At 40.9% G+C, this 15,550-nt stretch overlaps 1 protein-coding gene across 6 annotated transcripts in view; it reads left to right on the top strand.

Moving 5' to 3' along the window:
• ACIN1 (apoptotic chromatin condensation inducer 1) overlaps positions 1–15,550 on the top strand; it is a 36,149-nt gene that overhangs the window by 6,424 nt on the left and 14,175 nt on the right. For all 6 annotated transcript variants that reach the window (XM_084862822.1, XM_084862821.1, XM_084862820.1 and 3 more), the window contains 4 exons: positions 7,031–7,119; positions 10,470–11,714; positions 12,235–12,450; positions 12,931–13,046. In XM_084862822.1, the coding sequence (XP_084718948.1) occupies positions 7,031–7,119; positions 10,470–11,714; positions 12,235–12,450; positions 12,931–13,046 (1,666 nt within the window). The remainder of the gene's footprint in view (positions 1–7,030; positions 7,120–10,469; positions 11,715–12,234; positions 12,451–12,930; positions 13,047–15,550) is intronic.

Genomic DNA, 15,550 nt, shown 5'->3' with positions numbered 1-15,550 from the left:
CTGAGTGGCTGGTGGGTGTAGCAGAGGTATGGTCAATTTGCATATTACTCCTTTATTAGATAAGCTATCAGTGGTCTTGGGGAAGGTGATAATTTCATATTTAACATTTTTGGAATGTTTGAAAGTTGCTGGCTCTTCTGATAAACATAGAATTCTTCCTGAAAATATAATTTTAGGAAATGTTTAATGATTGGAGAAAAATACATTTTTTAAGAAACTTCTTTTCTCCTCATATATAAAAGTAGCAGACCCTAAATTGATCCATTTTGCTCTTAGCACTCTTTTTTCCTTGATTGTAAAGCCAAGAGGAAGAGTAAAACTTAAAGTTAGTTGTCCACTTTTCTTAAACAAAAGTCACTCAAAATATGTATTGAATTTCTGCAACATACATATCTCCATATGTATATGGGGAGTTAGCCCATTTGTAAATTATATTTAGGGAGAGAAAAGATAATTGCACATAAAATTAACACTATAATATGATATGTTACGTTTTTAAATGACATATAAGTAGTACAGACACATGTACCATATGATTTCAAGAGTAAGAGCATTCTGAGGACTAATGTGATTAGAGAGAGCCTCATGAAGGTGTAGGATTTGAGCTAAGCCTTAAAAATAGGTAAGATTTTGCCAAAACCGGTTTGGCTCAGTGGATAGAGCATCTGTCTGCAGACTGAAAGGTCCTAGGTTCCATTCTGGTCAGGGGCATGTACCTTGATTGCAGGCACATCCCCAGTAGGGATTCTGCAGGAGGCAGCTGATCAATGATTCTCTCTCATCGATGTTTCTAACTCTCTATCCCTCTCTCTTCCTCTGTGTAAAATATCAATAAAAATATATTTTTTTTAAAAATAGGTAAGATTTGAATTGGCACAGATCAGGGTATTTTTAGAAGGAAACAAAGGTATAGAGATAGGAATGATTGTGCTATCTTTAAAAAAGAGGTATCAAAAGAATCTAGCCAGTGTAAAGTATTCTTTCATATTCAAAAATAGAGAAACTGCTGAAACCGGTTTGGCTCAGTTAATAGAGCATCAGCCTGCAGACTGAAGGGTCCCAGGTTCAATTCCAGTCAAGGCCATGTACCTTGGTTGCAGGCACATCCCCAGTAGGGGGTGTGCAGGAGGCAGCTGATCGATGTTTCTCTCATCGATGTTTCTTACTCTATCCCTCTCTTTCTCTCTGTAAAAAATCAATAAAATTTTTTTTTTTAAAATAGAGAAACAATTTAAAAAGTAGATTGGGATAATATTGTAGAAGGCTTTGAAATACTAAGCCAATGTGTATGAACTTTTTTATTCTAAAGGTAATGGGGGAACCGTTGAAAATTCTTGTTAGGAACATGATTTGATAAGGAACTCATTTTAAGGGAAAAACCTGTCTCAGAATGTAATTTGAGCCCTAGTTGGTCTTGCTAAGTGATTAGAGCACATGTGTCAAACACAAGGCCCGCGGGCCAAATCCAGCCCGCCAGGCCTTGCAATGTGGCCCGCACCGCGCTGTCATCACTGCACTCCGCTGTCAGTTTATGACTGTTCAGTAAACCATTCGGCCCGCGATTTAGGCTGGATTTTAGATTTTGGCCCCTTCTCTGATTGAGTTCGACACCCCTAGATTAGAGCATCAGCCTGTAAACTGAAGGGTCTCGGATTCTATTCTGGTCAGGGGCACATACCTCGGTTGCAAACTCTATTTCTGGCTCCCCTCGGGGTACATGCAGGAGGCAACCAATCGATGTGTCTGATGTGTGTCTCTCACATCGATGTTTCTCTCTCTCCCACTCCCTTCCACTGTCTCTTAAAAAAAAATTCTGTGGCCCAGCTGGCGTGGCTTATTGGTGAGTGTCAGCCTATGAACCAGGAGGTCATGGTTCAATTTCCCGTCAGGGCACATACCTGGATTGCAGGCTCAATCCCTACTTTGGGGTGTGCAGGAGGCAGCTAATCAATGATTCTCTCTCATCAATATTTCTATCTCTCTCCCTCTTCCTTCCTCTCTAAAATCAACTTAAAAAATGTTTTTTAACCAATGGAAAAAATACCTTCGGGTGAAGATTAACAAAAACAACTGGAATTTGAAATGAATGTATCTTGACATAGAAATAAGGTTTCAATGTATCTTTCATAGAAATAAGGATGTAGAGTGAGGCTAGTTAGTCTCTTCAGTATTTAATATCGTCAGCAGGACCCTGCCTGTGGCTATCATTAATGGAGGGAGGAGCGGGGACAGGTAAAAGAAAAGGAAAGGAGAGCTGAAAAATAAAAGAGATGAAATAAAATAAAAGAGGTGTAATAGAGTAAGGGAGAGGGAATGAGAGACAGAAACACCAATGAGAGAGGAACATCATCGATTAGCTGCCTCCCATAGGTACCCCCTGCTAGGATGTGCCCTGATCAGGGAACAAACCCATAACCTCTTGGTTCCTGGATCCAGGCTTAACTGCTAAGCTACACCAGCAAGGCTATCTTGCTTTGTTTTCATTGGTTTCAGAAAGAGCGAAACATCGATCAGTTGCTTCCCATATGCGCCCTGACTGAACATGCCACGTTTGGTGCTCACAATGACACTCTAGCTAACTGAACCACACTGACCAGGGTTAGTTTACTATTTTTTTTTTTAAACATATTGATTTTTTACAGAGAGGAAGAGATAGGGATAGAAAGAAACGTCGATGAGAGATATATCGATCAGCTGCCTCTTGCATACTCCCTACTGGGATGTGTCCGCAACCACTGTACATGCCCTTGACTGGAATCGAACCTGGGACCTTTCAGTCCGCAGACCGACGCTCTATCCACTCAGCCAAACCGGTTTCGGCTATTTTACTATTTTTAAGACTATGGATTCCTGGGCCCTACCTTGAGAATCTCAGGGAATGTGACTTCTGGTTTTAAAGTCCTCTTAAAGTTCTGTTGATCAATTTTGAATGACTAACTAAAAGAATAGTTTTTCAGTATTATATTTCATCAGGATGTTTGACTTATATTCTGACAGCCTTCTGTTTTATGTACTGTAGACAAAATTCCAAATAGGAAGAAAGAATCTATATTATAAAAACCCAGTGGCCCTAACTCCGTAATGACCAAAGGCAGGCCTGGGTGGGTGGGGCTGTGAGTGTGGTGAGGCACACATGGGTGGGCAGAGCTGTGGGGGTGTGTGAGCAGGTGGGCAAGTCGTGAGCACAGCCAGGCCACACGAGTGGGTGGGACGGTGCAATTTTGTGCTCTGGGCTTCTAGTCTATATTATACAAAAGCCTAAGCAACTGGTCGCTATGATGTGCCCCGATCACCAGAGGGCAGACATTCAACATAGGAGCTGACCCCCTGGTAATCAGTGCACTCCCATAGCGGGAGCACTGCTCCGCTGACTGATGGGCGCCAGACACAGCTCATGGGTGCCAGACACAGGGCTCATAGTGGCAAGTGCCGCTGTGGCATCGTGAACCTCTCCTGATCTGGACTGACAGTGTGAGGTGTAGCAGGGACGGGATGAGTGAGAGCAGCAAGTGGCGTTGGACTGCCAGTTTTAGCCTAGTCCCCACAGACCACAACAAGGGACCCCACCGGTGCACAAATTTGTGCACTAGGTCTCTATTTCAATGGTCACCGACCTTTTGGGCCTCATGGACCACCAGTGGTCCATGGACCACCGTTGGCAACCACTGCTCTAGTTTGTTTATAAAATCCTCCTTGGCTCTCCTTGATCTGCCTCCTGCACATCCCACACTGGAGATCGAGCCCACAGCTAGGCATGTGCCCTGATGGGGAATCGAACTGTGACCTCCTGCCTGGTTCATAGGCCGATGCTCAACCACTGAGGCATGCCAGCCAGGCATCCTTCTTTAAAAAAAAAAAATATTTTATTTTATTTTATTTTTTTTACAGAAAGGAAGGGAGAGGGGTAGAGTTAGAAACATCGATGAGAGAAACATTGATCAGCTGCCTCCTGCACACTCCCCACTGAAATTTACTGAAAGCCTGTTATTAAACACAAAACATTTCTCATATGACTTTAAATATGTGCTTATAACTTTTTATATTGAAAATAAAACAAAAATGTTTCTTACATAGAACTTGGCAGTGATAAAAGTACTTGGGATGGCCAAAACCGGTTTGGTTCAGTGGATAGAGCGTCAGCCTGTGGACTGAAAGGTCCCAGGTTCGATTTTGGTCAAGGGCATGCACCAGTAGGGGGTGTGCAAGAGGCAGCTGATCAATGATTCTCTCTCATTGATGTTTCTAACTTTCTATCCCTCTCCTTCTCTCTGTAAAAAATTAGTAAAATATATATTTTTTTAAAAAGTACTTGGGATTGTTAGGTCTATGAATTTTTTAGCAGTTTATTGTATTTGAGGAGTATCTGAGAATCTCTGTAGGTTTTCCCTTCAGAGTTTAGGATTTTTTATTTATTTTTTAATTGATTTCAGGGATGGGGGGGAGAGACATAAATGATGAGAATTATTGATTGGCTGCTTCCTGCATGCCCCCCACCAGGGACCGAGTTTGCAAACTGGGCATGTGCCCCTGACTAGAGTCAAACCCGGGACCCTTCAGTTCACAGGCCAACACTCTATCCACTGAGCCAAACTGACCAGGGCAGGATTTTATTATTTTAAAAATGTTTGTTTTCTTGCCCGCTGGTGTGACTCAGTGGTTGAGCATAGACCTCTGAACCAGGAGGTCAACGGTTTGATTCCTGGTCAGGAAATTATCTACGTATAAGCTTTAAAATATCTGCAATTTAAAATTTTTAACCTTCCCTCCAACCTAATTAACTTTATGTTTTTTTTTTTAACTCTTGAGCACCTGGATAATGTTTTTTGTTTTTTAGAGTGGTTTTAAGTTCAAGGCAAAATCGAGAGGAAGGTACAGAGTTCCCATATGTCCTTTGCCCCACATATGGATAGCCTCCCCCATTATCAGCATCCCTCACCAGAGTGGCACGCTTTTTAAAATTGATGCACCTTGCCAAAACCGGTTTGTTTCAGTGGATAGAGCGTCGGCCTCTGGACTGAAAGTTCCCGGGTTCGATTCCGGTCAAGGGCATGTACCTTGGTTGCGGGCACATCGATCCCCAGTAGGGGATCGATGCTTCTCTCTCATCGATGTTTCTAGCTTTCTATCCCTCCCTCTTCCTCTCTGTAAAAACTCAATAAAATATATTTAAAAAAATTTTTTTTTTGATGCACCTACATTGACACATCCTAATCACCTGAAGTCCATAGTTTACCTTCAGGTTCACTATTGATGTACATTCTCTGGATTTGGACAAATATAAATGACATGTATTCATCATTACAGTATCTATAGAATATTTTTGCTGCCCTAAAAATCCTCTGTGCTCTGCCTATGTATCTGTCCCACACCTGCCTTTTTTTTTATTTTATAAAACTGTCAATAAATCTGTTTCTCTCCTTTACACTTGCAAAGGAGCTGTACTTTGAGGAAATACCTTTTTGTTAATTTTATAATTTAATCTATTCCAGGTCATTTAATTATAAAGCTATTGATTATTTTAGCCACTACATTATTTATTGATTTCTTAGATTATCCTTTACATGTTTACTAAAGAATCTGGCCTGTCACTATATATCTTAACCATAGATCCTATGCACACACCCATATGCAAGTCTTTATTCACTAACCAAGATTTTAAAAATGGTGTATATGCAGAGATCTTGTTAATCAGGTGACCATGGAGTAAAGTTTTATAAAATATGTGCAGTCTTCTAGTTCATTTTAGATTGTTGAAATATAGAAATAAATACTGCCTTGAGTTAGAGATCATACCATCTGCTTTATTTGCCGCCAGTTTAAATACTATTTACCCACAGTTACCATCCTTCATGAAATGTGAAAGTTTTTTCAGTTTTACCTGGAGTTACTATTTGAAATGACCTAGATTGGTAGTTTCCAAGCATTTTTTTTAATATAACTTATTTTTCCTTTTTTAAAAATCTCACTTTGAGCTCCATATGTAATACATAATTGAGAAGGGCTCATTTCTGAAGCCTTGTCCTGTTGTTTCTAGTAATTTCTAAGAATGTTAAGGTTCTGAAAACCACACCTATAAGTACTTACTTTATGAGATTGTTATTTTACAAACTGGCATATTAATCATAATATTTTAGTCAAAACTAGTGGTAGTAATAGGAAATTTTAAAAAAATAGACATTGAACCTAGTGGGATCTAGAGTTTTAATTCAGAGCGAGAAAACATTTTATAAAAATAAGTGTACTTTGAAAAAACAAAAAAATAAGTGTACTTTGACCCTAGCCGGTTTGGCTCAGTGGGTAGAACGTCAGTCTGCGGACTGAAGGGGTCTAGATTCATTTCTAATCAAGGGCACATGCCCTGGTTGCAGGCTTGATCCCCAGTGTGCAGTGTGTGTGCAGGAGGCAGCCAATCAGTGATTCTCTCTCATCATTAATGTTTCTATCTCTTTATCTCTTCCTTCCTCTCTGAAATGAAAAATACATATATTTTAAAAAAAGAAAGAACTGCATTTAGTATTTGTACATCTTTGTTAGACAGTTTGAAGCCTTTGGTAGTTATTTTACATTTGAGTTATTTGTACTAAGTGAATTGGCTTTGAGATAATTAAAATATTTCAGACAGCCAAAACCGGTGTGGCTCAGTAGATAGAGCGTTGGCCTGCGGACTGAAAGGTCCTAGGTTCGATTTCGGTCAAGGGCATGTACCTCGGTTGCGGGTACATCCCCGGTATGGGGTGTGCAAGAGGCAGCTGGTCGATGTTTCTCTCTCATCAATGTTTCTAACTCTATCCCTTTCCCTTCCTCTCTGTAAAACATCAATAAAATATATATTTTTTTAAATATTTCAGACATACATAGCAGGAATTATTAAGACCTAGACCCTTAGGGCTTTATATAGTCTTCTGCATAGAAGTCAAAGAAATTGATAGAATGATGTATTGACCAGTTCATATGCTATAATTGATTTAGAAAACAGCCTTGAATGAGTGTTCATGTCATGAATATGACTTGATTTCCTTTCATTTGATAGGAAAAGGTTCCTCTGTTTCTGAAGAGAAAGGTGACTCTGATGATGAGAAACCAAGGAAAGGAGAAAGACGGTCATCCAGGGTCAGGCAGGTAAGTCAAATACCTCTTAAAGCATCTATCTCTTTGATAATGCTTTGGATAGCTTCTGCTCTTCTTTCTCAGACTATTTCAGAGTTGGTTTCTCTACATTTCTATTTCTATATACTCATCTTTCTACTCCCTTTCATCTTTTTTTTTTTTTTTTTTTTTTTTTTTAATTTAGCTGCTCTGGCCTTAGATTTCTAATTATTCAGTTAAAACCTTAAAGCTTTATGATATGATGTTAAGTGAACAGAGTACAAAAGTATATATTTAGTCATTTAAATTTTTCTAGGTGTTCCACTAATAACTTCATTTTTTCAAAAAAAATACATTTTGAACTTATCCTCAAAGATTGATCTTTTTTTTTTATTTTATTTATTTTTTTATAAATTTTTATAGTTCATATTATTACAAGTGTTCCTTTCCCCCCCCCTTCCCACCCCACCCTCTGCCCTTTCCCCACTCCCCATTGTCCTCATCCATAGGTGCACAGTTTATGTTCAGTCTCTTCCCACATTCCCCTCTCCCCTTTTCCCCAAGAATCATTAGTTCACTCCCCTTCCATACCTCTGATTCTATTATATTCAACAGTTAATATTGTTCATCAGATTTTTTTTTTTAATTTCCTTGGTTTTTAGATTCACTTGTTGATAGTTACATATTTGTTGTTAATAATTTTTATCTTTATTTACTTTCTCTTCTGAAAGAACCCCCTTCAGCAATTCATATAATTCTGGTTTGGTGGTGATGAACTCCTTTAGCTTTTTTTTATTAGTGAAGCTCTTTATCTGACCTTCGATTCTGAGTGATAGCTTTGCTGGGTAGAGTATTTTTGGCTGTAGGTTCTTGCTATTCATCACCTTGAATATTTCTTGCCATTCCCGTCTGGCCTGCATGGTTTCTGTTGAGAAATCAGCTGACAATCGTATAGGTGCTCTTTTATAGGTAACCACCCGCTTAGCTCTTGCTGCTTTTAATATTCTCTCTTTGTCCTTTGCTCTTGGAATCTTAATTATGATTTGTCTTGGTGTGGTCCTCTTTGGATTCCTCTTATTTGGAGTTCTGTGTGCTTCCTGGACTTGTAAGTCCAATTCTTTCCCCAGGTGGGGGAAGTTTTCTGTCACTATTTCTTTCAGTATGTTTTCGATATCTTGCTCTCTCTGATCTTCTGGGACCCCCATGATTCTGATGTTGGATCATTTGAAGTTGTCCCAGAGGTTTCTTACATTATCTTCAATTTTCTGGATTCTCTTGCCTTCTAGCTTCTGCAGAGGAGTATCTTCTGGCTCTTTATGTTCCAAATTTTTTACTTGATTCTTGCGATCTTCTATTCTGTTTTTAGGACTCTGTATAATATTTTTTATTTCAGACAATGTATTCTTTATTTCTTGTTGATCCCTTTTCATATCCTCATAGGTCTCATTTATTTTATCGGCCTTTTCTAGGAGTCTCTTGAAAAACCTTATAAGTGTGGTTTTGAACTCTATATCCAGTCGCTTTTTGTCCTCCATTTCTTTCGTTTGTGATCTGTTTGGTTTAGGCATTTTCGCAGGCAGCTTTCCTGATGGGGCGGGGTTTCAGGGTGGAGCCTACAGCCTCGGCTTCTGTCAGCCCCGCCCTATGCGACTCCTGAGACTCAGGTCCTCCAGTACTTGTTGCAAGCGCCTCTGAGAGAAAGGTGCCCTCGATTTTCGCCTGCTGCCAAACAGTGTAGGCTCTCCTGCAATGGGCCCGAAACTGGGGTTCAGTTCAATTGGAAATGGAGTTGGAGATGGCATTCAGAGCAGTCTGGAGCCCCTGTCTCCTTCCCGCCAGGGCAGTCCTACGGCACAGCCGGCCGGCCCTTCTCTGCGCGCGGTGTGCGCGCCTCTGGGACCTCCTTTTGCCGCTTCCCCGGGTTCCGCCTTACAGCCCAGCTCCCTCTGGATGAGCCTGGGTCCCCAGGGTCTGGCCTAGAACGGGGGTTCAGAGCAGTCGGGGGCCCAGCACAGTCGGAATGTTTATCTCCTTCCCGCTAGGGAACGCCAGCCAGGCACTCGGCCTCCCTCCTCTCCGGCTCCGTCCTCTCCGCGCGCGCTGCGTGTCTCCGTACCTTGGGCTTTTACAGCTCCTCCGCGCCTCCTTCTGGTTTTCTCCTTGCTTCTCGTTGTAGAATTTCCAGTCAGTCGACTTTCCTGTAGTTCTGGGTAATGTCCATTTTATATTTTAGTTGTATTTTATTGAAATTGTTGCGTGCGGCTGCGGCTAGGTGCCTACCCGAGCAGCCATCTTGGATTCTCTCCCCAAAGATTGATCTTAATAATGATGGCTGTTGAGGAATAAGGAATGTGAAAAGCAGAGAAAGAGGGAAGAAGATGTAGCTGCAAATAGAAAATATATTGACATCTACTTTGCTGTTATGGGTTGAATTGCATCCTCCAAAAGATGTTGAAGTCCTAATTCCAAGTATCTGTGAATGTGACTTTATTTGTAAACAGGGTCAAGTTAAAATGAGGTTATCAGGGTGGGCCCTTATCAAATATGACTGTATTCTTACGCAAAGGGGAAATTTGCACTCAGAGACAGACACATCCACAGAGAGAACACCATTCGAAGTGTTCAAGGAACTTCTAGAAGGTAGGAGAGAGGCCTGCCTTCAGAGTTTTGGCTATCACCTAGATCTCAAACTTGTAATAGCCTCCCAAACTGTGAGACAATAAAAATCTGTTGTTTAGCCAGAACCGGTTTGGCTCAGTGGCTAGAGCGTCGGCCTGCGGACTGAAAGGTCCCAGGTTCGATTCCAGTCAAGGGCATGTACATTGGTTGCGGGCACATCCTCAGTAGCAGGTGTGCAAGAGGCAGCTGATCGATGATTCTCTCTCATCGATGTTTCTAACTCTCTATCCTTCTCTCTTCCTCTCTGTAAAAAATCAATAAAATATATATATATTTTTTAAAATCTGTTGTTTAGCCAAAAAAAACAACAACCTGTATGTATAGTGTAATTATAACGATGGAAAAGAAATAATGGGGAGAAATAAAATATACCAAAATGACAAAAATAGTCACATTCAATGATAACAGATCAGCCCCTCCTACTTTATTGATGTTCAATTTATGTTTATTTTTCAAGCTTGAAGCTAAAAAATGAACCAGAAGATTCATTATTGTTTTCCTTTTGGTCATTATTTTGCTTCTCATTAGAGAACACGTTAGTCATGCTTGTCTACTGTCACACTTACTTTTCTATGTTGCTGAAAGCACTTCATTGAGTTTCTCTTTCCTGTGTGTCTCATGAGATACTTTTTCTCTTCTGGTGACAGTGAGCTAATATACCTGGAATTGTTGTATATGTCTTTTTTGTTGTTGTTGTTTTTCAGGCAAGAGCAGCTAAACTCTCTGAGTGCAGCCAGGCTGCTGAGGAAGAAGAGGATCAAGAAACACCTTCCAGAAATCTAAGGGTCAGAGCAGATCGAAATTTGAAAACAGAGGAGGATGAAGAAGAGGAGGAGGAGGAGGAGGAGGAGGAAGAAGAGGAAGAAGATGATGAAGGGTTAAAATCGAGGGATGCACCAGTTCTGAAACAGTTTGAGGAAGAAAAAGAGAGGGAAGAGATGCCCAGAGCAAAACCAGAAGAGCTGATGGATGAGAGATCCCAAACCATAAAATCGCAGGAACAGGAGGGGTTAGAGAGAGGAGGGAGAGTTACAAGGTCCCAGGAAGAGGCTAGTAGAAAAAGTCATTTGGCCAAACATCAGCAGGAAAAAGAGATGAAAACATCTCCCCTTGAAGAAGAAAGAGAATTAAAGCCTTCAAAAGGCTTAGAGGAAAAATCAAAGTCCCCTTCCCCTCCTCGACTGACTGAGGATCTAGAGAAGGCCCCTGTTATGCTACAACCAGAGCAAACCGCCAGTGAGGAGGAGACTCCCCCACCTTTACTTACCAAGGAAGCATCTTCACCACCACCTAATGCCCAGCTTCAGAGTGAAGAAGAAATAGAGCCCATGGAAGGCCCAGCCCCCCCTGTTCTCATTCAGTTATCTCCTCCTAAAACAGAAGCTGAGGCCAGGGAGCTATTAATATCTCAGCACCCTGTCCAGTTGGCGGGAGGCTTGTCTCTCTCGTCAAATCCTGTAGACACCAAAGTAGAATCTCCAGCAGAGAAAGTGCCAGAGGAAAGTGTCCTGACTCCGGTTCAGAAAAGCACACCAGTTGAATCCTCAACCCAGAAGGATCTTGAAACTGAGTTAGACAAATCTGGTCAACCAGTCCCTCTGAAAATGGAGGGATCAGCACTGGCCACAGGGATCACTGAGGAATCTCTCAAACAGCCGTCTCTGGAACAGAAGGAAGGTAGAGGGGCTTCTCATCCCCTTCTCCCAAGCCACAGATCGAAACGGTTAGACTCATCCTCTAGCCGGTCCTCCTCATCTTCATCTTCCAGTTCTCGATCAAGATCTCGCTCTCCTGATAGTTCAGGCTCTCAGTCTCACTCACCTCCAAGATCTAAGCAGAGAGATGCATCTCATGCCAACCCTCGTGGTAGATCCAAGATGGGTTCCAGATCAACATCAGAGTCTAGGTCACGTTCCCGTTCTCGTTCAGCATCAAGCAACAGCAGAAAAGTAAGTATGGGAGTACCCCGAGTGCATTGATGTTCTGTCTGTATGCCAGTGTTTTCCAATCACAGGAGAACCTATCATATTTTCTGGAAGAAATAGGAAAAGCTTCCTTTAGTTCCCAGTTCAGTAATTACTTTCCCCTCATTTCAGAATCTAATTTTCAGTTCATTGATCCCTAAATGGGTCCTTTTTCATTTTGAGCCCCTTTGATTCCAAAGAAAAGAATTTGAACTTTGAACTTTTTTTTTAGTTCATTTATCCATTTCTACTAAACTATAAACTTCTTGAGGCTAGGAACGTCCCTTTTAACATGTGTATTCCAGTATCCAGCACCCAGAGGGGCTTAAATAAGTAATTTGTTGAATAATCTAAGAAGCCAGGGAGGTCACTAACTCAAACAGGAATAAACACAGGGACAAAAAGGTTGAAAGTATTCAATTGGGTCAGCAGAAGTTAGAAAACCAGTGACCTACTGAACATACATCATATAAAATAATTTGCTTTATGTGTTTCGTTTCTTCAGTCTCTGAGCCCTGGAATCTCCAGGGACAGCAACACCAGCTACACTGAAACCAAAGATCCCTCTTCTGGTCAGGAGGTTGCAACTCCACCAGTGCTACAACCACAGGTCCCTGAGCCAAAGGAGAGGACTTCCATATCATCCTCTATTCAAGTGAGGCCCATGGGCCAACCTGAGCCAGCCGAAAAGCATGTGACTCAGAGGGTACAGCCTGAACGGGTAGGCTATTCTGCCCTCTCCCTAGAGGGGGAGAGAGGATTAGGCATGATTTTCCCTTTTGTCTTAGCTATAAAACTGAAAGGTCAATCTGGACAAGGCTCATTAGAAATGTAGAAGGTTGGGGATACCTGTTAGATTCCACTTAACTCATTTCCAGTTCCCTGGTTCCTGAGGCTAAATTCTCAGTTCCAGGACTCTCGGGGTCAGTTCTTCCACAAAACTCCTTTTTTCTGCTCAAAGGAAGCCTTTTCCTGCTTCTCTTGAAAAAGAATTCTAATAAAATGATAGCTGGCATGGAAATTCTTTAAGCAATATTCCATCCCACTGTATAAAATGAAATAGCAAAGCTATGTAGAGCTATGTGTAGAGGTGGTATGTTGTATATTCTGCTATGCCTTTTACCAGCTCCAGATTAAAGACAAGAAACCCAGCCGATGTAAGTATGTTGCTATGTTTGTTTTGCTATGTTTGTCCTGACAGGAGAGCCCAAAGAAGTGCGAAGCTGAAGAGGCAGAGCCACCAGCTGCCACACAGCCCCAAACCTCAGAGACTCCGACCTCTCACCTACCAGAATCAGAAAAGATTCATCACACTGTGTAAGTGATATATTTCAACTCGGGTATAACAAGAAACTTGGAGTGTGTGATAGTTCTTGGCTCGCAAGAACTATCACACACTTCGTTAAGCGGTCATAGTTTCCTTTTAAAACATGAAAGCAGAACTTTATCTGGACAAAGGCTAGGCTTCAGTTGCTATGTTGGGAGCTACCACCAAAAATCTTAAGAGAGTCTGAAAAGTGGTGGTGAGAGCGTGAAGAAACGTATCTAGGATCCCCTGGCCAAAATTCTGCTTCCTTAAGAGCAGGCAGCAGAGACGTCTGTCTCCAAACTCAAGACAGTGTGAGGGACTTGACCCAAAACATCTTTCTCAGTTTTTAACTCATTTACCAGGTACATCTAAGCCCGGAATACAGGTTAATAAAGGATATTGAGGGTCTACAAAGAAAGACACAGAAGGGTGTTGCTGTGTTTTAGTTTCTGTGTTTTTCTTGTTTATTTGCTATCATTTTATTAGCACAGTTAAGTTAGCTCATACAGCATACTACAAAATATGAAGTCCATCCATAATAAGTCCAGAGTTATTTCTGGGGTCCCTAAGACTCTTGAATTGGTTTTATAATTTAGATAATTAATGTGAGTTTTTTATTTCCTTGTATTTAGTTCTAGAAAAATACTCGTGTCAAATTAAATTTGTAATTGAACATTTATTATTCTGAGCCAAGTATTATAAATTAAAGAGCTATTGAACCAGAATTCCTGGCTTCAAATTCTCATGGGAAAATAAAAAAATAAATAAAAGCATTGAGAAAATAAGATGCTTAACTTTTAGACATCAGGAATCCGGTACTGCTTTGGTGAATGTCCTATATAGACAGTTGACCTAAAGTTTTCCCATGATTGTTTCTATGTAATTTTAACACTATACTATCAGTATGATTTTTTTCCTTTATGTAAAAGTCTTTTTCTGAGAACTTTAGACTGTTTTTTACTTCTGATTTTGGAGGGTGGTTGGCAGGTGATATGATTTTATCATCTCGTTTTTTAATGATTTTAATAATTTATACTCTTTATAGCTTTTACCTTGGCACTACCTTTGTTACTGTCCATTACACATTCTTGCCTCTGCTGCCATCTTGTGGGCATTACTTTGTTTTTTTGAAAGCCAAAGTTCATTCTACTTTGAAAAGTTTTTGTTATTCCTTTTTGGGATGAGTACATTCTCCTTTGGAAAAGGGTTTTTCTTCTAGGACCATAAAGTGAAAACTCAGCGGATTCTGGAAAGTGTTCAGGATTTCCCCAGCTACACATCGATGAGGAAATGGGGTGACACCTTCCCTTTCATGTCCATCAACCAGTGATAATACTTGCCTCCCCATCCCCATCCCCATCCCATGGGGGTACAACATGGCCTTTGCATAGTGACAGTTTGGAAGTCGGTGTGGACAAGTTGCTACTGAGTAGGCATGAGAAACTGCTCCAATGCACTTTGAGAAGCAAGTAATTTTCTAAAAGCTCTTTGCTGGCCCTAAAATTCTGTGGGTCTGTGAGGTTCTTTCTGGCAACAGAACAGTGCTTTATGCTATTTTGAAGCACCTTTATTTCTGGATTTTCACATGGAGTCCAGGGCAAATGAGGCTTGGAGTCATATACAGTTTTTCTCCCCAGTGAAAGGTGGCTTTGGTCTTCATTTAATGACGAAGGTGATCTAATCTACATGATTCTGACAAGATGATAGACAAGTGGCACTTTGAGCAAATACTGTGATTGTCCATTGTTGCCTAGGCAAGGTTCAGTGGACAGTCTCTAGATTAGAAATACCTGTGAGTTTACTACACACATTCCTCTTGAAATGGTCTAGTCAGCAACCTAAGGAAAAGACATGCCACAGGCCTAAACCCATAGGCTATTCTGAGAGGTCCTGGTACAACGAATTCACAACACTCCTGGGCTTTCACACCCCCTCCCCCACCCCAGTTCCAGTGTTTAGCCAGTGACCTTGGGAACCCTGGCCACTTTTAAAAGTGGGATCAACAGTATTAAATGGAAAAGACCTTTTGTGGCTTAACCTTGGTTTTCCTTCATCTTAAGAAATCACATGACTTTAATAAAAACAGCATAGGGCCTATTGATTCAGAAAAGTGTTTAAAAAAAAAATTAGACTGTACTTCAAGGACCTCTCACCACTTGAAAGAGATTGCCTAACTTTTTTTTTGCCGTGGTTGGCTAAATACATTCTGATTCTGATTGTGCCCTGAAGAATTCTAGATTTATGGGGTAAGGTATCTTTTTCATTGCTTGGAGCAGGAATCTGTGAGCCTCAATTCTATTTCAGTTGAGCCCTATTCCAAAATACAGCCCTCTGCCTGCTATGGTTATAACAAAAATGTCCTCATAAAACAGAAAATAAGGATATTCTCTTTATTTAAGAAAAAAAAAAAATAGAGGGGGGGAGAAAAGGGGGGAACTTTATGGGAGCAGTTGTAGATTCAAACCTGAAATTTTCTGAAGACTGCCTTACTGTATATACAGACCTTGCAAGA

The sequence above is a fragment of the Pipistrellus hanaki genome (assembly GCF_964339955.1).
Source record: "Pipistrellus hanaki genome assembly, chromosome: 1".
NCBI lineage: Eukaryota > Metazoa > Chordata > Mammalia > Chiroptera > Vespertilionidae > Pipistrellus > Pipistrellus hanaki.
Note: the sequence above shows the minus strand (reverse complement) of the source record. Positions and strands in the feature narration are given on the sequence as shown.